General features: G+C 43.7%; 2 protein-coding genes across 4 annotated transcripts; one reads left to right on the top strand and one right to left on the bottom strand.

The window, feature by feature from the left end:
- The first annotated feature begins 545 nt into the window (after nt 1-545).
- elf2a (E74-like factor 2a (ets domain transcription factor)) lies at nt 546-9,803 on the top strand. Of its 2 annotated transcripts, none has more exons than XM_037078041.1 (9): nt 546-896; nt 2,401-2,484; nt 3,767-4,061; nt 5,248-5,355; nt 5,765-5,878; nt 6,288-6,371; nt 7,379-7,571; nt 7,653-7,907; nt 8,542-9,803. In XM_037078041.1, exons 2-9 carry the CDS (start codon nt 2,410-2,412, stop codon nt 9,128-9,130), a joined length of 1,713 nt encoding a protein of 570 aa, XP_036933936.1. In that variant the 5' UTR covers nt 546-896; nt 2,401-2,409; the 3' UTR covers nt 9,131-9,803. The 2 variants fall into 2 exon arrangements, with proteins under 2 accessions (XP_036933936.1, XP_036933935.1); XM_037078040.1 differs by having other exon boundaries at nt 5,762-5,878.
- Nucleotides 9,804-12,776: 2,973 nt separating this feature from the next.
- Nucleotides 12,777-24,718, bottom strand: nocta (nocturnin a). Of its 2 annotated transcripts, XM_037078039.1 has the most exons (4): nt 24,485-24,718; nt 24,094-24,323; nt 15,024-15,311; nt 12,777-14,153 (listed from the first exon to the last, which is right to left on the bottom strand). In XM_037078039.1, exons 2-4 carry the CDS (start codon nt 24,305-24,307, stop codon nt 13,285-13,287), a joined length of 1,371 nt encoding a protein of 456 aa, XP_036933934.1. In that variant the 5' UTR covers nt 24,308-24,323; nt 24,485-24,718; the 3' UTR covers nt 12,777-13,284. The 2 variants fall into 2 exon arrangements, with proteins under 2 accessions (XP_036933934.1, XP_036933933.1); XM_037078038.1 differs by lacking the exon at nt 24,485-24,718 and having other exon boundaries at nt 24,094-24,478.
- Nucleotides 24,719-25,944: the final 1,226 nt, after the last annotated feature.

Here is a 25,944-nt window from a genome sequence, read left to right as displayed (position 1 = left end):
TCCACTGCCGTACCACCAGACTACAGAGCAGCTTCGTTCATCAGACTGTGAGACTCCTGAACTCATCCTTTGAACCTTGAGTAAGTACAGTATCAAGTGATATCCTGGTCTTAAAGCTAGTTTTGACACATCCATTAAGACTGCAAGTGGCAGAATTACACTCGATCTTATTGACTCAGACTTCTGAAGCCTCAAAAAAGGTTTAGATCAACTTCGGGAAGTATTTTTGCATAGAACAAGGACTGTGGACATTGGAAGTGCATTAGGAAGGGATCAGAATCAGAAATACTGTATTGATCCCTGAGGGGAAAATGCTTAAATGATCATAATAGTAATAATACTTAAAATGTCAGTGCCCAGTATGATCATCTTGGCTACTGGCTGTGTTTAAAGAAAGACTTGTATCCTTTAATGACGACAGTGAGATGAATGACTGGAACGGTTCATTGTGGTTGCTGCTTATCAATCAGAAGCACTGCTGAGCCAGTGGAGGAGACTTATGAGTTTTCTTAGCGCGCAAGGCTTACGAGGTTTTTCTCATTGTTGGTGAGGTTTTGTCGTGGTGACGTCACGGCGGCCTGTGTGTGCGTGCGTGTGTGTTTGTGTGTGTATTGTAGCGAAGAGGTGGCGCGCCGGAAAGCTACAGGGCAGCCATAGACGAGCATTGATCTAAACTAAACTTCAGGGCCTTCGTCCGTGTTCACCCTTCACGTCTCACCTCGGGCCGTCAGAACGAGTCCGTGGCAGCTTTTGTGAGGGACGGAAGACTCGCTAGCATTTGTTTGTGCGTGCGGAGCGGGCGTTTTGGCCTTGTCAACTTGGCTAGCATTAGCTAACGCCAGGCCCAGCTAGTGCTAGCAGTGGAGCTTACTTTTCTCTTCTTAAAGCAAAACAAGGTAAGAGGAAAGTCCTTATCAGCGTGCTCTGATACATCACAACTCCGTATGCAGGTGCCATCATCATCATCTATTTAGACCAGCCTCTAACGGTGTACTCCACCAACTATACGTTTATTATTTATGTTAGCTAGCTCTCTGCTAGCTGTTTCGAGCTCAGTAACTAACGTTAATGCTAGCCAGTTTTTGTTGGGTTTGTGTGTAATTTGCCTTTTAAAAGGAGAGTGCAGTTTTAATTTATCCCCGTATTATTGAGTATGTGAGCACGTAGCAGACGTGTTAGCTATGTTGGCCACCGCCAGGTCTTGTGAAGTAAGTAGCAGACGCATTACAGCAAGCTAACAAGTTAGCTGCGGAGTTAGGAACTGCAGCCCCAGACGCAGCGAGCACACAGACGTGCGAACCCGCGCAGAAAGTAAACACGAGCGGCTGGAGGTGAAGCTGGTCGGTACCTTCATGCCAGTAAACACACGATGGACCGTGGCAGTGCCTTCAATCACTCTTGTAACTGGACTGAGTCGTGTTGGCATACAGCCAGCGGTCCGCTTTTCTCCTGGGTATCATGTAGTCCAGATAAATCTAGTGTTTACGGTCAGGTGTCAGTAACACTCCCTCCGGAATCTCAATTTAACCTCATCTTCGGCGATTTCACCCAACCTGACACTGCACACCGAGCCTCTGAGCCACTGCTCAACTTTGCAAACATACTTTGGGCAATAATTATCCCATAAGTTAAACTGTATTGGTTTCCCTAATGTACTCATTCTCCTCGGCATAGTTCATTGCAGTGTTCCGATTTTAAAACAGGTGTATGCACTGTACTGTGAAAGTCTCACAACACTCCGTCCATGAAGAGATGCTGACAGCCCATATTAGAAGCTGTGTATTCAAAGGAGACGTCTGTAAGCTTGTGAAGTCAGGGATCTATAGGGCTGCAGCAAGGCTGTATTTGTATAAACAAAGTAGTGTTGATGCAGAACCCCATGAGCCTGCTCAGACCTGTCAAAACTGACCAATCAGGGCTTTTCCGAAAGGGGCTTCAAAGAGACGTGGAATGTTAAAGCTCATTTAAAATTCAGCGATACCTTATCAGACATCAAAATCACCTGACAAGTTTATAAATGACCCAGTTGTTATTTAGTATCAATTATTGCTAGTCTTATTGTCTCAGGTGTTTTAGTGTTGACATTTCTACTCAAGTATGAAGATGCTGTGTACTCTATGCTGCGTTTGATGCTTGATGAAGGTCTTATTGAAATGTAATGCTTGGTGCTGGATCACATATTAGCTGAACAACAGAGAGCACAATGTTACTGGGACTCAGTCATGAGGAGGAGAGCGGGTGCCCATGGGGCTTTCACATGACCCCAACCCCTACACACACACACTCACACACACACACACTTGATGCATGCATATCAAAGATATTGCCAATAATAATTAGTGTTCTGTTATTTCTGTAATGTCTTCTCCATCCTGACCCCCTGTCCTTCTGTTTTGGTAGGAATGAGTGATGACCTCTGTGGTAGTGTCAGACGGTGGAGGGAACATAGTGGAGTATGTCACTGTGGTGGAGGAGTCCCAACAGGTACGTCCCTATGACTGGAAGTCAATAAAGTTTTATGTTGTTTTATGATGTGCCGATGGTCAGTGGGAGGAAAAACAGTGGCTGAATTAAGCTTTGCTCTGTTATGAACCTGGGCTAAAGGAGTTTTTTGGTCCAGTTGAAAAACATGACAATCAGCATCTTACTGGAAAGCTATCAAGGATCCATTTGAGATGGTGCTTTCACACTGGACCAAAACCCTCTAACATCTGGCTTTTGTGTTTTTTATGAACCAGTGCAGTTCCCATTTAAAACATGCAACACAGTTGATCTCACCGACTCATCAGGGCCACCCTGATAATATAAAACATTGATATTTATGACTTAAAACCTGAATGATTACATCGGTACCACGCTGACATCTGCTTTTTTTTTTTTTTTTTTTTTGATGTCTGCTTCCCCATGAGGTTAATTATACAAAATGTATGAATGCTGAATGTGCTGTGTGTCCAAATTGCACCAAATTCCCACATGCACATACTCCTCAGCAACAAATCTGCCAGGTGTGAAGTGGATCAGATGAATGATTTCAGGATATGCAACTAACTTACAGACTGCTTTAGACTTGGACTTAAAAAAGGATTAGGAACAATTGCTCATTTTTATAAAGCTATATACACTTTGCTTTCAGTCTGAACATGTGGAGGCTGTAAAAAATGTTGACACAAAGCAGCCAGAGAGGATGGAAACACTGATCTCATGCAAGCAACTTTGTCCACATAGATATACAACCAGCATGCTAAGAAGCAGAAGAGAGCTGGAGGATAGAGAGGTGGAGCAGAGGGTTTCTCTAAGACCCAGTGTTGCCATCAGCTTTTGATGGAAAGAAACTTGCCTGAAATTGATGACATTGTTGACAATTTGTGTAAATTCAAGCAAACATTAACAGACTCTTAACTAGCAGTATCATTTGGTATTGTCATCAGGCTGCAGTCATAATATCAATCTATGTTCCAGTTGTAGGATTGACCGTTGAATCCAGAGGATTAAGACTCAACTTAACCAGTCAAAAGTTGCTCAGTTGTCAGTGGCACTACTATCAGCTGACGGTATACAAATGTTTTGTACCATAAGTAAACACATTTAAAGGGACCAATAAATCAAAGGTCAGGAATTCTGCAACACAGGTTTAAGTTTGGTTTCACATTTGATGGACCTCGTTTTCAGGATTATTAATAATAACATTATACTCAGCAAGTGAATCACTGTGATCTGAGAAAACGGTGACCTCACAGGAAGTCTTCCCTTTATTCAAAATGTCCAGTGTGAGCAGCAGCCGGTTGAGGAGGAGGAAGAGGAGGAGGAAGAAGAAGTGGTTCAGCAGGAAGTGGAGGCAGTGATCGTGGAGGGTGGAGAGGAAGTGGAGGAAGATGTGGAGGAGGAGGAGGAGGGCGTGGTGCTGCAGGAAGAGGGATGTCCGGCAGTGATCGTGGAGGAGGTGCCCAGTGCCCAGGTGGAGGAGTGCTACTCGGCACAAGTCCTGGTCTACGATGATGAGACGTTCCTGATGCAGGATGTGGCTGAGGAGCAGGAGGTGGTCACAGAGGTGGCTGAGACTGGTAAGGCTGAGCTGTCATTGTTCAATTTGACTAACAGAAGTAGACGGGTGGCTTTATAACAAATTTGCTAGAAGTTCACCTGAACTTCTCTACACATAACACGGTGATTTTAACACTTCAAAGGCTGCTCAGTTTGGAGTACACAACCCCAACGGCTGGGGAATTCCTGTATTTTTAAACATTAAGGAAACGATCCCTGCTTATAGCATAGGAATTATCTACAGCAGGAATTTCAATTAAGACTCAATCTCCTTTTCCACCAACAGGTGTCCGCTTCCGTTCTGGTTCACATTGGAGCACATGATTTCGAATCATTCATAGAATTTCGACCAAAGCCAGAATACTCTGATCCTAGTGGGAACCAAAATTGAGCATGTTTTCCTTGATCTTAAGTGTGAACCGGAGAGTTGTTACTTATTCCGCAAGATGCTGTGCATTGTGCAGAGCCCTCCATTCAGGATGTATCCTTCATTATAATGGTTCAGCTCACATCTGGTGGAAACGCAGATTGTTCTTTTATTTACACCAGAGTTCACATCCTCCAGCTGTCAGCAGCTGTAGATTCTTACTGGAAACATTTTAGGATTATCACTGATTCTGTAGCAGGTGTTATAACGCAGATAGCTTTATGTCAGGAAACACTTTATGCAAATCCATTACTTAGTGAACTTTTTATTATCCCACATCAGTGTAGTTCACTGTGCTAAATGTCTTTAGACTGAAGGTCTCATCAGTGTTGTTTCTTTGAGTTGGTCATTGACCATTACAACTATGATGTAATTATATATAAAAATATCTTTCATTTGACTCTCTGAACTTGGCACAAATGTTGTGTCACTTGTATTAGCTTCCACTTCATTGTGACAGTTCATTGAACCGCTGTTGTGTATGACAGCAATAGACTGCCCTCTGCTGGCAGGAGCTGTCTAACATTTTTAAAATTCACTACAGGAAACAGGAAGGGAGGATCAGACTGCTCTACAAAGCACAAACAAGGAAGTGAACATTTCAAAATAGTTGAGTTTGCTGTGCTGTAGACTTGTAATATAATCTTCTCCCAGCAGAAAAGGAATCACTGCGTTTTGATTGGATGATAGAAGTCCGGTCATTTAGCCTCTCCTTGGGGAGCATGTGCTGTTTGCAGAGGTGTGTGTGCTGACGGTCGTTTCTCTGCACCTCTTCACAGTGGAGATGTCGGGTCATGACATGGTGTGTTTTGACAAAACGTTTGAAGCAGCTGAAGCTCTTCTCCACATGGAATCTCCTGGAGGGCTGCATAGCGAACGCAACACAGGTCAGTGCTTGGTACACACAGCAGTCTGTGAGACAAGAGAGCAGTGAAGTGAGCATTGATATCAGCAGTAACTGTTACCTGTGTATCTGAGATGTCAAGTGATTGCAGCAGTAGGATGCTGTTTCACAGAAGCTGGATGCCATCCAGAAGTTGTTTGTATGCTTTCACTCTCTGTTATTCAACCTCATACCTGTAGATGTGATCTACATGTTATACAAAAAGAAGTAATTCATCACACGTTTATCTTGATGAACATTTTCAGTTATAATAATAACAATAATAATCATCATCATCATCATTTTGATAATAAAAGAATTCAGTTAAAACACAGCAGCCCTGTGGCTGTGTCACTCTACGAGCCTACAGAAAGAGAGTAGTGAGAGTGCTTTGTGTGCTCTGAACCCAGCAGAGGATGTGATGATGGAGACGGTGGTGGAGGTGTCAACAGAGTGTGGACCCATAGAGGAGGAGTCCTTCCCCATCCCTCCTGACTGTGAGCCTGCTGCCAAGAAGAAGAGAGGAGGTCAGTGTGGCTGTCACACATCAGATGTGTAATGAGACTGTCTTCACCTTCAACATGTGTGCCTCATTTTGCATCAAACAGCTGTTGGTGCTTAAGCCAGATCTTACTCAGGTCTCCATGCTCCAGCCTTACACTATCTGAGTCACAGTAGGCGGGTTCTATAGGTTTCACACACAGCTGGACATTATTCCTCACATAAAGGTGCCAGTGCTGAACTCAGACGAACCATGAACAGCCAGCCTCCACACTTCATACCTGCTCTTGATTTGGTTGTTGAGTCACAATTTCTAACCATATATTTGTGTCAGCAGTGCAACACAGTCAGAGAAGCTAATATCAAAAACATGGAAGTCTGTTTGAAAATTAAATGAACATAACGTGTGTGTGTGTGTGTGTGTGTTGAGTGCAGGTGGACGTAAGCCCAAGACACACCAGCCTGCTTCCAATGGTTCCTTTGACCTGGGGATCAAAAAGAGAGCGAGAGAGGGCAAAGGTGTGTCATGCTCTGAAATCAAAGTGATTCACACACAACATACCACATCTATCTCAACATTCCTATAAGTTATTACAACAATTTTACCCCCCCCCCCCCCCCTTAATGACTACTTTCTGGGATCTCTTTTTTATAAGGTGCCCCAATAGGTTTCTAGATACACAGGCTACGATACAATTCAGGGACCATGTTTTTTTTATTATGGAACAATTCTGTACGATTTGATACGATCCGGTTTGGTTACGATACGAGTGGCATTGCTTACATTCAATTAGATATTTCATAAACAACCAGGGAAGACCTGGGAATCCTGTGCATTTTTCTTACAATCATTTATATCTTTATCTTAATCTGCTCATACCTCAGTGCATAAAAAAACAAACATGTTGCATCTGAGGAACAACTACTCTGTTGTCTGGATCTCCACGAGCAGGGTCTCTCTGAGATCTGTCTGCATTAGACCTCTCTGAACGGGGTTTCCGTGACTGTCTGTGTCCTCTGCTTCCAACTAATAATCAGTGTATGAAATCACCTATGATTAACAATCAGACAAATGTTGACTACTGATGACAAACTCAAACGTTGGAAAGACTAAACAGTGTGCACTGTTCACTCTACACAGAAAACGCTGTTCTAAAGACCTTTTAATCAGCTTACATTTTTGTTCAACTTTCCATCCTCTTTATAAAATCCAAATATCTTCCAAACTTTTGATTTTAGGTTTGACAGTACATTGTAAATCTGCCAGCGTTCTCAGAAGAGTCTCTCAATGACCTTTGAACTTTTACTGGTTTGAAGACGCTATGAGGAAGTAGCAACATAGCAGCTTCACTCAATTGATTGAATTCAGACTAGGACTGTGAGAGATCTATTCTATTCTCCCAAGTTTTGTCCTGACAGCCACACCTGTATGAGTCCGACCCTCTATTTGTTCATCTTTCTCTATAAAGGTGACTATATTAGACAGAGCTAAAGATTTCATGTTGTTTGTGCTGTGTTTCCTCCAGGTAACACCACCTATCTGTGGGAGTTCCTGCTGGAGCTGCTGCAGGATAAAAACACCTGTCCCAGGTACATCAAGTGGATGCAGAGGGAGAAAGGCATCTTCAAACTGGTCGACTCCAAAGCTGTGTCCAAACTGTGGGGAAAGCACAAGAACAAGCCTGACATGAACTATGAGACCATGGGCCGAGCCCTGAGGTCAGCCAGTCCCCTCAAACACCTCATCCTCTCAGAGCTTGTCCCTGTCTCATATAATGACACATTTGTGTGTGTTTGTAGGTATTACTACCAGCGTGGGATCCTGGCAAAAGTGGAGGGTCAGCGGCTGGCCTACCAGTTCAAAGACATGCCCAAGAACATCAGGGTGATAGATGACGAGGAGGACGGAGAGGAGGTGGAGGACGGCGAGAGCGTGGTGTCCAGCCAGCACCTGGTTCACAAGCAGGGCCCTGCCAGCCTTGGCACCAACTCCCCTACAGCCACCCAGCCACAGCAGACCTATGTCACTGTCATCCCCAGCAACGCCACCACCAGGTGTCTGTGCACTTCTTGTCACATATCATAAACGTGTGTAGTGAGGTTAAATAAGTAGTCCGTTGAATGTAACGGGTCTCATGAGTCTTATGGGCCCAGGTTAAACCTTGCATAGAATGACTATCATACAACATTATTTATTATGTGTTTTGACCATCAGTGATAACCGAAAAAGAACAAGCAAAGAAACCTAGGAATAAATTAAATAAATTATAAAAATTCATTTTAAAAAAAAAAGATTTAAAGTGCAGCCACTTTTTAAATAGAATAGTTTAAAACAGTTGTGCAACAGCAACTTGAATAAATCTAGGAACAGGATTTTAGAACAGCAAAGAAGAATTGACAGAGCCAACAGGAAAGAGCTCAGCAGCATCGCCGACATTTCTGATACTTGTATGGAAATCAGAACAACTTCAAAGCCGTGACCTTTAAACTCCAGTAGGTGGCACACATCACCACCTGTTAAACTGAGGCAGATTAAAGGTGTTTAGCCATCATTCATTTCATATTTCCACCTGTGACATGTCAGGATATGTCCTGTCATGTAAATCAGAGAGCGTATCCTGCGGCCATGGTGAAGCCGTGCTGTGCACAGCAGTGATGTAACACCTCCTTTCTGTGCTTCCTCCTGCAGGCCCATCCGAGCCATGCCACTGGTCATGACCAACTCATTGGGCCAGGTGACGTTAAACTCCTCCTCCATTCTCACCACGGGAGTCCCCGTAACGATAGGCAACGCCTCTGCCAGCGCCCCCCCCAAACTGGTCATCCAGGCCCTGCCCACTATGCTGCCTGCCGGCTCCAAAGCAGGAGAAAAGATCACCATCATCACCATCCCAGCCAACCAGCTGGCCACGCTCATGCAGGGCAACCCGTCAGGCCACATCACGCAGCTCATCCAGGCTAAACCTGTTGCTACGCAGTTAGCGCAGGCTGCAGCCAAACCAGCTGCCACTGCACCCACGGTCCATCTAACGGCAGGCCGGCCGACACCGCAGCTCATCCTGGCCAAACCAGCGGCAGTGGCCCAGCAACTGCCACAGCTCTCTGTTCAGGTCAGCCAGCCTCAACCCGCTCCGCCCAAAGCCTCCATCGAGGCCCCGAAGCCCTCCAGCAGTCAGCCGGAGGCAGCGCAGTCGGATGCAGCGCAATCAGATGCAGCGACTGAGGCTCCGCCCCCCTCAAGTCCACCAGCAGCATCAGCAGAAACTCCCTCATCCTGAAAGGAGCCTGGGCCACCAGGGGGGTGGGGGGGATGCAGGAACTGACTGTGGACACTGCTGAGGAAGTGCAGAACACATCCCACTCCCCCAACTGCCACAGAGCACAGTCCTCTGTGTCTCAGACTGTCAGATGCCCAGGGAGACGCCTGCTCTGACTCTGGAGCTGCTGAAGCCCCATAAAGGATTAAAGGGACTGTTGTAGAAACACACACACACACACACACACACACACACGCACACACACACAAACATGCACACACCCACAGGTCCTTCACAGCTCAGAGACATGGGCAGCCTTAGATTGTAAATGAAAATGTCCTTTTTGTAATCAAATGTAATATAAAAAGCCTGACAGACTTTGTTGTAAACAGAAATGTACAAAGCATTTTTGATACTCAGCAGTATGTATGAGTACAGCCGTAGTTTGTTTCAGTCAATGGTTTGTCTGCAGACCTCTGTTACCCCACAGCACTGTCACATTTTCCCAACACTTGTCGTCCTTTTTTTACTGTTCATGCAAAGGGAGTGAAAGGATGTCAATGTCAAGATAAGACAACTAAATGGTGTGCTCCACATTGAAGTATAATATACTATTTTTTTCTTGTACTATCAGTGTATTGAAGTAGATTTTACTGAAATATGTATTATAAAAAACAGCAAATGTGAATGAAAACTGTCTGAAGTTGTTACTCAGCCATCTGGAAAGTGAAATGCCACACAGCTGTGGCCACATTTGACAAGAAATACATGAATATAAATAGTGCCGGTTCGGCCACAGAGAGGCGCTGTGCTGCTGAGTCTGATTGGTGTACTGTATGACTGTCGCTTGAGAAAAGTTTATTGCTCACCTCCATCTTCAGGTTTTCAGATATACAAATGGAGTAGGATATAATTATTATCCAATATAATACTTTTTTTATTTGAAATTTTTTTGTCATTACAAATTATATCATCTTAACACTTTTAGTGAAAAGTTTAATCTTTCAGAAATGTCCATGAACATCAGAATAGTTCAGTATTTGCTTTAATGACAGTGTGCACTGAAGCTGCATGGACTCCACAAGTTACTGTAAAACCTGCTGACTAATTTTTGTCAGTGCTGTATCGTAGGCAGCTTGACTTGTTTCAGTTTCTTGAAGACGTTCACCTTTCATCCAAAAGGTGTGAATGGTTGTTAAGCTGTCCGGTGAGGGAACTCGGTACTGCATTGTAGGCGGGTGATGGTAATGTCGTAGGCCACCTCCTCTGTTCAAAGACGGCCGTTCCAGTTTGACAAATGGAATTTTTTTTACTCCTCTTTCAAACCATCTGTCTTCTCGGGCTAAGATGTTCACATTGTTATCCTCAAAGAATTGAGTGGACAGCAGAGTCTTGACCTGAGGACTTAGCCCTCCTGTGTTGTGCTGTTTATGGAGATGTTGTTTGGTCTGTGCAGTCCACGCTGAATTGAACAGCATAAACTCCATTACTCTGCTGTGACATCCCAACACACACTCTGTGACATCACAAGAAGCTTCGTGAAACAAGTGTCACATCGCGCCGGGATAACATGTGTCAGCAGTTTTTGCACTCACTTGTAGAGTCCATGCAGCTCCAGTGCATGGAGCAGGACAAACTGAAAACTAAGATGCTCTGACACTCAGGGACACTCTACAAAGAGTCAACTTTTCATTCACTGTTAAACTCATATTATTTGTAATGAATAGATAGTGTCACAGTGTACTGACAGCGACCTCAAGCTCAACACATGCACCACAGTGACATTATGTGGCATTTAGAAAACTGCAGATGACTAAAACATGAGCAAAAAAAAACAAACAAAAAAAAAACAAAACAAGAGTCGAACACTAATTTAACAACCCATGTGTTGCACTGAACGATGCTTCTAGGCTGATAAGAGTTAATGAAATGCTAACGGGAGGTACGTGGATGTTACTACTAGCTACAATCTGATGCTGCCTGAGGGGAAAGGACATGATCTCTGACGTGGGGTTGTTATGCACTCCTACAAAGACAGTTTATTATTAACATGACTAAAACATCTGGCAGACAGTGCTTTGACTTTTCAAGGTTCTTCTGGCTTTCCCCCAGATGTTGGAACCTGGCTGCTGGATTATTTCTCCATTCAGCTGCCAAGTCCGTCTGCCATGCTCGCTGATGAGACCACGTTCCCAGTCGGTTAAGTTCCGCACTCTGAGCAGCCCAGACAAACTGGAACACCACTTCTTTCTTGGAACTGGCTTCGTGCAGAGTGTCAAGTTGAAACAGGAAAGGAAAAAACACCAACTGTTAAAGCGAAGTTGAAGACCACTGTCTAAACTAGGGCCGCTAAATGTAATTTAAAAGATAATATAATTATTTGACATATAATGTGATCATTGATAATTTTTAAATCAAAATTTCTCTGTCCCAGAGAGAATATCTGAGGCAATTCTTCAGGTTATATATTTATACATAAAATGTCAGACCTCCCTTGACTGGCTCTCACCATAATATACCTCGGTGGGCAAAGACAAATGAGTCTAGGACCTCTTCACAGAGGCATTTTACAAATCATGAAAACTTAAATGCGCTAAGTTAGTTTGATCCAGAATCACCAGAGAGCGCTAAACTTGGATGTATAAAGGAGGTTGTGTAAAGGAGGTCAGACCAATGATTTTAATATTTATTAACTAATTTCCACACTATAGTGTGGTTGAAGTGTTAGAGGAAGTGGCAAACTGTCAAGCTAGCACCCCACACTGAACTCTTCAGGTTTCAGATGGGCCACAGTACTGTGACAGCAGCATCACTCGTCTTCAGTTATATCACCAGTGCCATGAATAGTGAGCATGACTGTTTCACTTTTTATTGATTTATATGAATACCTCCACTACCGCTGGTCCTCAGAGTTTTTTGAAACACCTGAAATTGATTGGATCTGATGAAAAATCTTGTAACAGTTTGCAAACTATCTCAATGGTGAAAGACAAGCAGCCAAATTTTAAGGCTGTAGATGGAGGTGTGCCACAGGGTTCTACTGTAGGCCCACATCTCTTTATTAAAATATTTGGTGAAAAAGTTACAAACCATACAATTCATCCGTCCTGGACCACAGTGTTTTATGTACACCATTGCCCTCTGTAGGCCAGACAACTTGAATGCTGATTTTGGTTATCTAGAACAAACATTAATTGATGTTGAATTACTGTTAAACCCAGCTGCTATTCTCTAGAAAACTGACAGTTCAACTGAAATACATATCACTACTTTTAATGGGACACTCATTGAAAGAGTTGCCTCTTATAAACACCTGGGTTTCTGGCTGGATGACAAGCTGTGCTTTAGATGAAACAAATTGAGGAACATGTCCTTAAAAGCAAAACTAACATTTTTCTATGGTAAAAAAAAATACATTTATTTGTTTTAATTATATAGGTTTATGTGATCTCTGTTGCTTTTCATACACTGCAAATGTGTTCTTACAGTTTTTATATGTGGGCATCACTGCAAAAGTGAGCGTGCTCTCAATAACCAGCCCTGTTTGAATAAATAATGTAATAATGAACAAACCAGAAAACAGAGAATGTGTGTGAAGTGTTCTTTAACAGCGATCTTGACTTGATCAGTCGTATGCAATTTATCATCAGTAAACAGTGCTACAACATTAAGATTAAAAATAATGACTTTATTTCATATATTAACATCGCTCCTCATGTTCAGTGTAGTCACAGCAACCACACTTTTATGATCACCAAAGTCAAACTGAAGAACCATCAAGGATTAATTAAATGCAAAATAAATTAGTTTAAAATAGGAGCAGCTGCTCATCACCAACTGATACAAAGTATAAAGAATAATTTAAGAACAATAAGTGATAATAGTTTTATCTATGTATTGGAAACAATAAATAACCACAGAAATCTCTTGGCTGTTCACAACTCAGTGGATCAAACTCAACAGCAGTCATTTCACAATGTCTGGTGTTCCTGTTCAGATGCGTGCATCCTCACAGGAAGTGATGCAGGCTTGTTTTGGTTTGTGTCAGTCTCAATGTTACATCAGATTTGACTCCACCCTCTGTTTACTGGCTTTACAGTGATGTCACGTTGTCTTTCCTCTCTGATTTACCGTAAAAGTGAAAGTGTTGTTTCTGGACAGGTGTGATGAGCAGTCTACATCAACCTATAGGGCTCCTCCCTGAATCTGACGTCACACAGCAGTGATAAGTGGTCAGAGGGGTAGTGGTAGGAGGGGAGGCGGTCTGGGCCGATCTGCTCCTCTGTGGGGATGTCCAACAGGCACTCCACACTCAAAGCATCATGAGAGTACCAGATGTAATCCAGAGTGCTGCAGCTCTCTCCAGAGGGCCGGATCTTCCATGTGGTGTAGGCCGGCTCTGTCTCTCCGTCAGAGCTCAGCAGCTTGTATGCAGAGTTCAGGCCGAGGGGGGAGGAGCTGAAGCGCCGGTAAACATCCTCTGAGGGCTCTGCATTGAAGTCCCCGCACACAACTAAAGGGATGCTGCGTGGCACGGCCTGGCTCTGGCTATTGCTGCCTCTGCCGGATGTAATGCTGCGTAAACTCTGCAGCAAGTCGGCACCCTGTGCACTCCGCAGCCTCTCCCAGCCGCTACGAGCTTTCAGGTGAGTGACGGCCACGCATAATTGCTGACCTGTTGCCTGGCAGTTCAGTGTCTGGACGATGGCGACCTGATTGGTGGGCAGCATCATGGCCGACAGCCGCAGGTGAGCTGTAGCCTGCAAGGAGAAGCGTGAGCGGCGGTAGAACAGAGCGCAACCATCAGGGCCATTATTCTGCTCTACATCAAGACAGGGAGACCAAGGTTTGGCCATGAAGCTGCCCTGGTAACCAAGGCTGGCCATGATTGGCTGAAAAGTGTCATAGTAGTGGTCCACTTCCTGTAAACACACAATGTCCGGGCGGTAGGTAAGGATTTCCTCCAGGATCAAGTACTTCCTCTCCTGCCACTTGAGAGCGTCCAGTGGACAGCGGACGAAGCCGTCCTTCCCCTCACCAAGAGCTGCAAACAATGAGAGAGAGATACACAAGATGAGTCCACAGCCATGCTAGCAGCTCTGTGAGGCTGTGTACCACTGATTTTAGAAAAATGCTTCTATCTGTGTGTAGCATGTTAACATGCTAAAATACACTGATAAGCACAAACACAAAGGCTGTTTTTCCTACTACAGAGTACAGGCCTTTTCTTTTCTCCACTCTGTTTTCCATTGCAGCTGCCATCCCCTAAATGTAGGTGGGATTAATAGCAGATCTTCATTGCAGTGCCACGCCCTGTTTACTCTTCCAGCAGTTGGAAACAACATACAGAGCTTAACTTTGGTATTAGAAAGCAGCCTACTTCGCCCCCGATTGGCTTTCCCCTGTCATTTTTGTCTGATGAAAGGCACGACAGCCTTCTGGTCCCGGTACTCCTTGCTAAACACATCGAACATGTTCTTTGAAGGGACAGGGTGAGAAAAGAGCTCGACTGATAGGTACCTTCTTTGTGTTAAAAAAATAATAAATCTGATTGCCATGGTGGAACACTGGCTAACCAGAGGGGGGAAGTCAGTGGGCCACAATAAATGTACTGTTTAATCAGAGCAGGCCATAATCGATATGGGAATGTCTAATCAGACAGGAGTTTTGACCTGCTGATGGAGCTGAAGGTTAAATGATAACCAAACTATATAAGCAGACAGATCATTAATGTATGAGCCAAAGTTAATGGCATTCCATCCAGTACTTGTTGAGATATTTCAGTCAAAACCACCAAAGTCAGCAGGGTTCATCTACTTGGTATAGTGAATGTTTTCTCAATCAGTCTGGTCAATGAATTTGAATGCAGCTTCTAAACTCATATATGTTACTGTAGTCCTCCACAGATCTCTACCTTGTGCGAGTATGTTCCACTGCATGACCCGTATGGGTGGGCTGCGCATGTGGTGGCAGGGTGCCATGCCGTTGGGATAGACCAGATCCCGGTGTGGTCTGGCTGGACGTCTCTGCAAGGCCTCCTCGCATTCTCTGAGCAGCTGGTCCGGGTCAATCTCTGCCAGGTCCTGGTCTGGGTTCTCCTCCAGGTACGGGTCTGGTTGTGTAAGGGGGACGCTTTTCAGGGACTGGGCCAATGTACCAAACAACCTGCTGCTGCTACTGCTGCTGCCACCCATTGGACAAACTGATGGAGAGGAAACAAAGGAGGAATATGAGAGGTTGTAACATTGACTCAACCCAAGTCAACTTGTAAATTCAAGTTTTCCTTTGGACTTCAACAGCGACACCACGTGTTCTGTGGTTATCAGTGTTCTGAAGCTTCAGTGTCATCTCTCTTCTGAAAACCACTGAACTAAGAAGACACTGCACCTTCACTGCCAACATAAATAAAGACATGTCAACAGACTACTGTAGACAGAACAGAGGTTTTGTTGCTATTTTTGTTATTTTGAACAGTTCAGGTTTCAGAGCATACTAACAAACATTTGTTCAGACCACTCAGCAACGTGCTGACAGTCCAAAAATCCAGTACATACAAGTTTAGGAGAGGACACGACTGGACATTCATCTCGTGTTCAGGTGAGCAGCCCTACATATCTGTCTACAGCAAAGTCATGTTGTTCTGAGATTCAATTTTTAGTATTTATTTAGTTTCTCTTTTAAGTTTGATAAAAATGTTTTTGGCCAGACCAGTACAATAAATCTTTCACATATCAAGGTACCTCATTACACAGATGCAGTCAACACAATATTTGTGTTTACTCTTTATTGCCCAATAGTAACATAAAGTCAGTCCCACTCATCAGTTTGAAAAATTGCCCACTACAGGCATAAACCACAAATTACATCACACCAGGATACAGCAACAATATGATATTTGTTAATTTACAAATCCTCCCACAGTAAAATTGTGATTTGGTTCAGTATGCGACAATATCACAATGTCTGGTCAAAAGCTTTAAGCCACTGACAACACACTATCCAAGATGTCATGTTTCAAATGCAGCTGACTGTGTGGGGGAAAGAAACACAGACTCCCTCTACCTCCAACAAGATGTCACTGCAAAGAAATCCAATGCATTCTAAGCCTTTGGAAGCACATCCGTATGTCTCTGTGAGAGTGATTTGGACACGCTGACAGATATGGAACATGAGTGTACTTTATACACACTGTCTCAATGTTTAGGAGGGAGGTGCACTCTGATGGAAATGGTGATACAGGCTAACCATGGGAATTTAACAAATCAATGTGGATCCTAGAGATGATGATATGATGACCGTGACATTGATGAAGAGTGATGAACTGTAATACCCCAAATGCCCACGTTGACCTTACATATCCACAGAGACTAAATGGAACCTTTTTCAACTGTATGGTCTGATGGTTCATATACACACAGGTCCTAACATTTGCCTTATCTAACAGGCTGTTCACATTCAGTCAACCTCCATCCTGACTGAGCTGATCACAACTAGACACCCACCAGGTCCCACCTGGCACTAACATGGGTCCTACCTCTTGTGATCAGTGATCAGTGGACAGGGAGTCCAGTGAGATTGTGGTTACTGGTTCAATGGTTGGATCAGTTGAAACGACAGTGTGTTCACAAACGTGGTCTGAGTGATCCGATCTCAAAACGCGGCTGTCAGGTAGGTGGACAGGTACAGCACAGGTGACACACTGAGGTAAAGTGTCAGGTGTACTACCGGTCCACTTGAGATGGGAACACAGAGGACGGAGGGTGACACCAGGTCTGAACAGTAACAGTTACACCTTCACCTTTCATGTCATCACTGTTGCCTGCCTCTGCTCTACTACTCCAGGTATCGTATACAGCTGTGTAGTATAAAGGTCTTACCCTTGGCCTCCATGTCTGGTCAAAAGCTTTCCTCCTTCCCTCCTCCTTCGTCTGAGCACCAGGACAATCCACCTCTCTGTGTGTCACTCACTCCTGCCTCTTGTCTTTTATCCTCTTCCTATCCATAGCTTGGTCCCTCTCTCCACATTGTGACTCATTCTTTATCTGTCTCATCCACCAGTACATCTCTCTCCCCCTCTCTCTGAATCATCAGTTCTCACCCCCCTCCCTTCCTCCCTTGCTCGCTCGGTGACAGAATGACCTCTAGAGAGCTGAGAGACAGCGTAAGCCTGTCTCAGACGCACAGAGAGGGAGGGGGGAGGGACTGGAGGACCAATGAACTCTCTTCACTATCACAGTAGCTGTAGTGAAGAGAGAAGCTGACCGAAGAACCGGAAGAATATTTTGAGGGAAAAAGGAAGATGAAGAAGAGAAAGGAGGGCCAGAATGGGTGTTTATTTGGTTTGTATTTGGTGTGTGTGTGTGAGTGTGAGTATTGTGTTGATAAGGATGTTGTCTAATTTTTTAAGTATGCGGGTGGGTTATTCTATTATAATAATCAAACCAACCATGATGAGCAGATTCTGATTCTGATAATGATCTGACTAGAGAGAATAAAATAATCATATGATGACACTAAACGAGTTGACAAGTTTTAGCCAGTAACCATTCTGTGACCTTGAATTAACTTGTGTGTGTTAACACCACACTGAGTCACCAGATTATAAGATCCCTACAAACATATACATCTCATTTACAGAAATAAGATGGCTGCTGGCTGCTCAGGCCTGTGAGAGCTGACCAATCAGAGCAGCGTGGGCCTTAAACCCCTCCTTTAGTGTGTTTTCATATTTTTGTGTTGATGATGAGCCACACTGTTCGACAAATATTTCTCGACAAATAACCTAATTTTGAGCTCTGAGTCGCAAAATTTAAGCTAATGTGGAATAATGACGTATGACTACTATGTTCAGACAGGGGGTGAATAGAGGTGTTGCAGCAAAAAACAGTATGAGATAATTAAAGCATGGAAATGTTTTCTAGTGAGCTGAAAGTGAGCAGAATATGATACGATATGTCAGGCTACTTTCCTGTGACTTTAATCAGCGGGATGATTTCATCTAACCTAATTATGAACAAGCCTGTCATTGTCCTCCTCCTTCACCTTCATTATTCACACATAGTTAGCATGTGCATTCCAAAGGTCTGGAGGCTGATCAGTTCCACAAAGTCATCAGTCAACTTGCATTCTATCTGTTCTATCAGAGGGGAACAGCAGTGACAGGACAAGACTGAACTAGAACACACAACACTGACAGATACTCACATTGACCAGAGCAGATGGAGGAAACACACATACACACACAGTTTTCAGCCGATTCCCTGGTTATCCCACTAACGTTCTTCCTTTGAGTCGTGCCAGTTGTCCCCCCTGCTCTTGTTCCTTCAGCCAGTCTGCACAGCTGCACTGAGTGGGAGCTGATGACACACAGTGTGACTCTCATGGGACTGTCCCACTGACTGCTGCTGTGGCAGCCAGACCAAGGATGTGCCTCCGTCACTGACTGGCCTATTGAAGAATACCCTCCTTCTCCCCACACACACACACACGCACGCACACACACACACTACAGACTCACAGAATGAGAGATCTGCAGCATAGGCAATCCACAGAGGAGACTCAGTAAACTGGAATGACAGTCAGCAATGAAGTGTGAGGACGGAAAAGAATTCCCATTACTTTATGTCTTCCTCATTCATATGCTTCCAGCCAGGAGTGCCGGTATGTCCTAGTTAAAAAAAAATGCCACCAGCAATTAGTAAGACAACTCTGGTTACATTCTGTATTCTTCTTCTTCATCAATAAAGAGTTCCCTTAACAAGTACTGTTGTCTTCTTCCTTTGTGCTATAGACTTCTAGTGTTGTGTAAAACTATAAGAAACATGTCAGTTTCACTCTGTACCGGTTGACATGTTCCTTCTATACAAGGGTTCAGCAACCTTTACTATCAAAAGCGCCATATTTTTGCCCCTGTCCCTCTCCCCAAAAAAATCTGTCTGGAGCCGCAAGACGTATTTTTGTGAATAAACACAATAAATAGAAAAAGAGTAGCAATGCAGAACTATATATGCAGAGCTACAGAACCGATACATTTCTGTGTGTAGGCTACGCATTTTTAATGTCGGAGAATATAAGGATCACTGTAGGCCTGAGCAGTGATGATGATAAAAAATACATGTTATTCACCCCTGTACTATACCATAGTATAGCTTACCTTAGCACGGCTACCAGAAATAATCACTAGCACAGTGAACGTGGATTAATCCACTGATAAAAATATTCTTCACAAATGTAGCATCTCCTGTTTGAGCTGCATTTTCTGAAACCATCCCTGCATTTTTAAAGGAATAACTGAAACTTTTCCGCTGTAGATAAGTAGCTGAGTGGTGCTGGTCTCTCTCTCACACACACACACACGCGCACACACACACTAAATTCCAGGTCAGTGTCTCCTCACGTATTAGATTAAGTAATACAGGGTAGAAATGAATGAGGGACTGTCCTGTATTTATGTGTTGTTTATGACACACTGAGCTGTCTGTGGAACTGCTGAATTCCACTGAAACAAAGACAGACTGACACAATGATACAGGACGATACGGACAAACCTTCAATAATCATTACTTACATCTCTAATTCTGACTGATGGTTCTCCATGTCTGAGCGAGCAGATGTGTTCATAATATCTGAATATAAGCCTTCATTCAAACAGTCACCAGAAACGTTTTACATTCCAGTTCGAGTGCTGTTGTACGGACACTGGAAAGCAACCTCAAGAGATTTAACTTGTGAATGGAAGCTTATACAGGCCTGACTGATCCTATACATTCTCCCTTGACCTCTAGCTTCTTTACTGGATGCTTATGTAACTGGGCCCGACCAATCCCATTAGAGATGGGGGCCAGTAAAGAGTCAAAGAGTTAGATTAAGAGTGTGAGCCTCCAGAAGCCTCAAACACAGAAACTATTAAAGTGGCTAATTTAAGGCACCACTTTGCTGCTTAACCAGGCCATGTGGCAATGTGCACAAGTATGCAGGTGTGTGTGTGTGTATGTGCATCTATGACCTGACCACAGTCATGAGACTAGAGACCTGACCTGTTTCCTTGTGACGGTGCCTAAAATACACACATATTCAACCTGGTCAGAGCTGCTTTAAGCCTCTATTATGGTGGGGTGTCATTTTGGATCTGGTTCCCATTTGATGGCGTGACCTCGCCGCATTCACAAAAATTCGGCAGCAGACTCACTTTCACCTTTTTCAACAACACTCATCAAAAATGGCAGGTCATAACAGCCGTAGATACCTGACAATCCTTCTTTTTTCTGCAAGCCAATGACCTTCTGTAGCAACAGATCTTTTGTAAGGAAAACAGCACTGCTCTGTATAACCACTGTGCGTACACTTTGTGTTACAGTTACACTGAGAGACAAGTCGTCTCGACTGAAACTCTGGCTGATTGAGTCACAATTTCAGGGGTCAAGATCTTCAAAGCAGCTACAATCTATATAATCACCATGAATCAAATGACAGGTTAAGACAATGTGATGATTTGAGAGGAGTCGTTTGTAGTGATGAACCTACATAAAACCCTTAGAATTATAACTGGTGTCTGGAGGCAGTTAGAGGATAGCTGGTGAACATAGTAGAGCGTTTAGCAGCTTAAGAACCAGATGTTTTTTCCCATGAGTTGATGGAGACAAAAACCGGAGCTAAAAGAGTGTAAATATTAGACTTCCATTCTTTAAGGTGAACACAAACACAACTCCAAACGAATGATAATGTTGCTCTGTGTCTGCTGAATTTCCAAATGAGCAACTGTTTGCTAATAACTAGAGTTGTCAGTTTCTGTTGCAAAATGCAAATGATGTGAAAAACAAGGGGAGCTTCCCTTTTAGTCCAGCGCTCTGTTGACTGAGGGCGCATTCATTCTTAGCCCAGGTGCTCAATACTGTGTTGAAGCACACTTATCCCCCCTCCCCTGTCCCCTGCTTGCCTGCACTCACACTGCTCCAGCCCCAACCAGGCCTGAGCACCGTTACCTATTGTACTTAGGTCGTACCTGTGCTGAAGCCCACCTCGTCTAACTGTTCCAGGGCCGAGGCAGTGTACCGTGCTCGAGCACAGTACAGAGTGCTCTCACTAATCAAACAAACTGGACTCTGGGGGTCAAATATGCTTGGGAAAGGAACCAATTGCCTAGTGTGAATGTATTTGCCTAGTTGTTTTAGAAAAGGCTGCAGGCGGTGAGACAGAAGACTGCTGATAAAAGCAGTAAGTGAAATCCAACTTTGAAGTGCTGAGGAGGGGGACTCTGGTCAGTGGGCTGCAGTGTTTTAACACCACCTGTTTGTATTTGATTATCAGTGCTAGGTGCCTCAACAGAGGGGTGACAAAAAAGGACTGTACAGTACAGTTCTTTTGGTAACAAGCACAACTTTTGACAATAGGAACATAAAAATAACTGTCCCAAAATGTAAAGAACTGAACCGGACTGAACAAGGCTAAACTGTTACTGCTGCACCCATAAGGACAAACCACAACAATTATTGCAGGTTTAAGGCAAACTTTTATGCACATCACAGCTTACACGATGTTACACAACAGTTCTGAATCAAGTGGCTCAACTGATCGATATCATTGTCTAATATAGGCCTATCATAATATTTCTATGGTAAAAATCTGGTTTTAGTGCTGTGCGATATGGACAAAATGTTATATCTTAATATAGCTAATTTTATAACCCGAAAATGATATATATCCCACTATCTCTGTACTGTTTTTCATTCCGTGTCTTTAAGTGGTAGAACAGATTAGATATGTTCAAGTCGCTAGTAACAACTTGTTGGCAGCATTTTTTGCAGATTACCATTGTCTGGTCGGTGTCTGACTTTTTAAACCCAAACCAAAGCCAAACGATGGAATTCCGAGCCCCCTTTTCAGCACCGAATCTTTTGGGGTTCTGTTTCTGTATCCGTGTCTGATGTAAAGTTACTAGCAACGTTATTTTCTTCCATTGTGCTCTCCTCCGTCTCCGCCATGCCGCTTTGCCTCTGTTTACTCTTGAGAGACCAGTGCTGTAAACGAGTCCTTGCTGATGACGTAAAAATGCTATCACAAAGCAGTAGCATCTCTGCAGTTGCATTCGCCTTCATACAATTAACTTGTTTTGAACTCAAAATTTGGATATCCAACAGTCATTCCAATGTTAAGTTGTGCTTTACACAGCGCATTAAATCAAAGCCGTAATGTAGGTTAGTGTAGCAACAGTGCTAAACAAGTAGCCTACACGTTAAAATTACAATATAAACAACAGAGGGTTATATCCTATGGTAGACATTTTTATATCGCACTACGATATATATTGTAATATCACACAGCTCTATCTGGTTTAGTAAGATTGACTTGACGGGAACTTCCGCTGCAAAGAAGACGGCTGGCCTGAGTGTCGAGATCAAACGTGCCAGGAAGAGTGCCAGGCCCTGAAGCCAGTTTTTGTGGGGGCCAAACCTTGATGTCACGTGATGCACTTGGGCCCAAAAAGACTTTTACATAGAAGCTAACATTGTGAAAGACGTATCTGTAAAATGGTGGATAATTGTTTTGGGGCCTCACAACCAAGGCAACCTATGTAGCACTAAATGCAGCGTCATGGTTTGCAGTGGCAGGAGGGAAAGTGAGGCCGCTCCAACAGATTACTAGACAGAGGTGCCCGCTTAGGAGCTACAAGTGAGAACATCAAGAACATCCTGTAACCCAGTTTTAGAGAGGCAATAAATAGAACTGGTTAGTGATCGGGAACAGTGTCAGCCACCGTGGCTTAAGTCATAAGTTAGAGAGCACCACCTATAGAAACTCCAAGCAGGTCAATAGGGTAAAGTTACAGACTTTATTGTTCGTAGATGTTCTGCTCTCCAAAGATAAGCATGTACAGTCAGTGTGTGCTGGACACATGCTAATTATTGGCCAACATGGACCTCAGTTCAGCTCACAATAATGAGTTTAGAATCAATTGTTTGACCAAGGGATTTGACTGAAAATGCATTAACAATAGGGGGTTGGTGGATGAACAGTTTTAATCCTTTAAACTACTTTGCTGGCTTTAGGTTTTAAGTGAAGATTTCTTCTGTTTTATTTATCTGTAAATTGAGGCAGAGCTAGGAAGCGGAAATGTCATCTTCACATCTGGGAAACTGATGAACATTTCCTGACATTTTATCACCTAAACGACAGATAAGGTCCATCATCCATAATCAGTGCTACTGTAAGACATATACTGTATCTAGCACTTGCTGGTTCCCGGCTTTATATGAGTAATTTTTTTTCCCCCTCTCTGTTATATCTTTGGGATTTGTCCCAACAGTGGAAGTGAAATAAAAGATGACAGTTGAATCCAAATGGAAAATAATAGTTAGGTACAGCCCACTGTGTCAATGTACTCAATCCTGGACCAGACAGATGGAGGAGGATGGAAGCTCATGTCCATTTTAGGTATCAGAGCGGTGCAGTAAATGAAGCTTTAGTCAGTTCCTGTTGTTCAGAAGATCTCTAATGGACCAGGAAATTACACATTTAAGGAATTATTCTGCGCTGTACACAAATACTGACCCACCCTCACGACCCTCGACCATTTGCTTCAGGTGTATATTGTTTATATTAGGACTGACATGGCTCCATGTGCTGTACAGGGGCCAGAGGTCACGGGTCCTCCCATCAGCAGCCTCATACGTGGGATGAAGACTGTGAGTCTGACTCAGCCCGGTGTACAGCTGAGGTGAACTTATACTTTACAACACTGTCAGTCCACAAAACAACTGGACAGCTTTGGACTCTCCGGAGCCTCCATATGGTAAAACCCGACGAGGAAACTTATGTTAGGCGCTACGCTGATGGTATGAGGATGTCGAGGCCTGCTTTAGAAACCACCTCTGTGTGGGAGGTGACACGTCAGACGAATGAGTAAGCGCGGTAGTTAGGTAGAAAGGCCGACTCGAGTTAAAGTATGACTTGTTGAACACTGGGTGAAATAGCGACGTGTACAGTACCTGCTGCCGCCCCAGCGGTGGGTGCTCCGCTCGGACAGGTCCCCTTGGCTCCCCCTCCTCCTCCTCCTCCCGCGACCACACTGGGGTGACACTGCCGTGTCCCCGCCGGGGCTGACACTGCTCCCGGTGAGAACGACCTCCTGGCCGTCGGTCCCCCCCGCGAAGACGCACATAGCTGCCCGAATAGAGCCGAACAGCGACGAGCTGGATTCATTCTTCACCGAGTCCGACTGAGGAAAAAGTGTAAAATAAGTCGAGGCCGCTGTTTGTTACCTGTATCGACCACACCGGGCCATTGATCCGAACAAAGCCTGAGAATGTTCCGTCCTCGCAGGACTCGTCGTTTTTTTGTGTGTTTGTTTGAAGTCCACAAAAAGCCGGCACAACTTACATCACGGAACACCGGCACTGAGGGGGCAGCCAAGGATGGGCTAGTCCGGAATGCTTTAGCGGGCTCACGGAAACACTTTAAAACTGCCTATATATTATGACAAGCGAGCAGCCCGACTTATAAATTATCTAACTCTTATTTTCTGCTTTGCAAACGAACAAAAGTCGACATTTGAAAAAGCTACATACAGTTATCCCCCTCCCGTCACCAGTGGATCGTGCCGCACTGATACTTGTACCAAAAAGGCGGAAACCCGTGAGAGCGGGGCGTTAACTTTCCACAAACAAGCCAATCAGCGTTCAGTGCGGTAAAGTACAGGAATGACGCATGGATATACGGCTCTGACGTCACCGAGCACTCCTCCTTACCTCCTTCTCACATTATATCACCCTCCTCTGAAAACATGTCGGTAGATCGACCGGAGCAGGAAACACAGTGCCAGCCTTCAACCTACACAAATAACATGATTACATTTAAAGAGCTCATTTGTTTTGTGACTGGCCATGAAGTCAATTTTCTTTTTTTATTATTAGTATGATAACACAAATACAAATAATTTCAAATTTCATTGACACTATATTTTCAATAGTCTCTATCTGTTTTAGTTTAAAAAAAGTCTGTATGCTTCTGGCCAACGTTCAAATAAAATGAGTGTGGAAGAAGTGTTTGCTTCTGATCTGGACTTAGTTGAGACCAAATGAATGTTTTAAAGCCATTGCATAAGCAGATTAAGTGTCAGGATCCATGGCTGTTAATTATTCATCAACCAGAGAGCAGTCGCTCCAGGTTTGTGTATGATGTAAAGTGGACATGAAGTCTTGGTATATTTGCACAGGCTATACGTCATAATGCTGGAAAACAGAAGCAGAGAAAACATTGCAAGCAGTGAAAAGAAGAAAAGTAATCAAGACAGATGGAGAACAGAAGCTCCCTTTGACAGCAAAAAGCTATCTTACAGTTATATATCTCTGTTCTTTGTATTTCCAGAGGGTTACCTTTCCTTTTTATCAATCACACTATGTTCTTTGGCACTTTTTAACATTTTTTTTTTTAAAGTTTAGTTTCAGTTTAGCACTTTTTGGGCTAATTTGCTTTAATTGATGGAGCTTTTTTCCTTTCTTTTACCTTTATCTGTTGTAACTCATGAACCTCCAGTGCCTGGCAGAAAGAAGACAGAGAGAGAGAGAGAGAGAGAGAAAAAACGGGCTCTATAATCAAGCCCATGGGCCAATAACCCATATGCATGGTTTACAGTAAAGCTTCCAAAATAAACCTGGCATTCAGACTGAAGTAAGGACATTAATAGTCGTTTTACCTGTAATATCAGATCAATGAAATCACAGACCATATTCTGTCACATGTGATGTCTCACGACAAATTTCTAGCCCGTTCATTATCCCCACATATTAATTATAAACAGCATCAATTATCAAATGTTACTCATTCATACACTACTCCGA

The sequence above is a fragment of the Acanthopagrus latus genome, chromosome 18, assembly GCF_904848185.1.
Source record: "Acanthopagrus latus isolate v.2019 chromosome 18, fAcaLat1.1, whole genome shotgun sequence".
Classification (NCBI taxonomy): domain Eukaryota; kingdom Metazoa; phylum Chordata; class Actinopteri; order Spariformes; family Sparidae; genus Acanthopagrus; species Acanthopagrus latus.
Note: the sequence above shows the minus strand (reverse complement) of the source record. Positions and strands in the feature narration are given on the sequence as shown.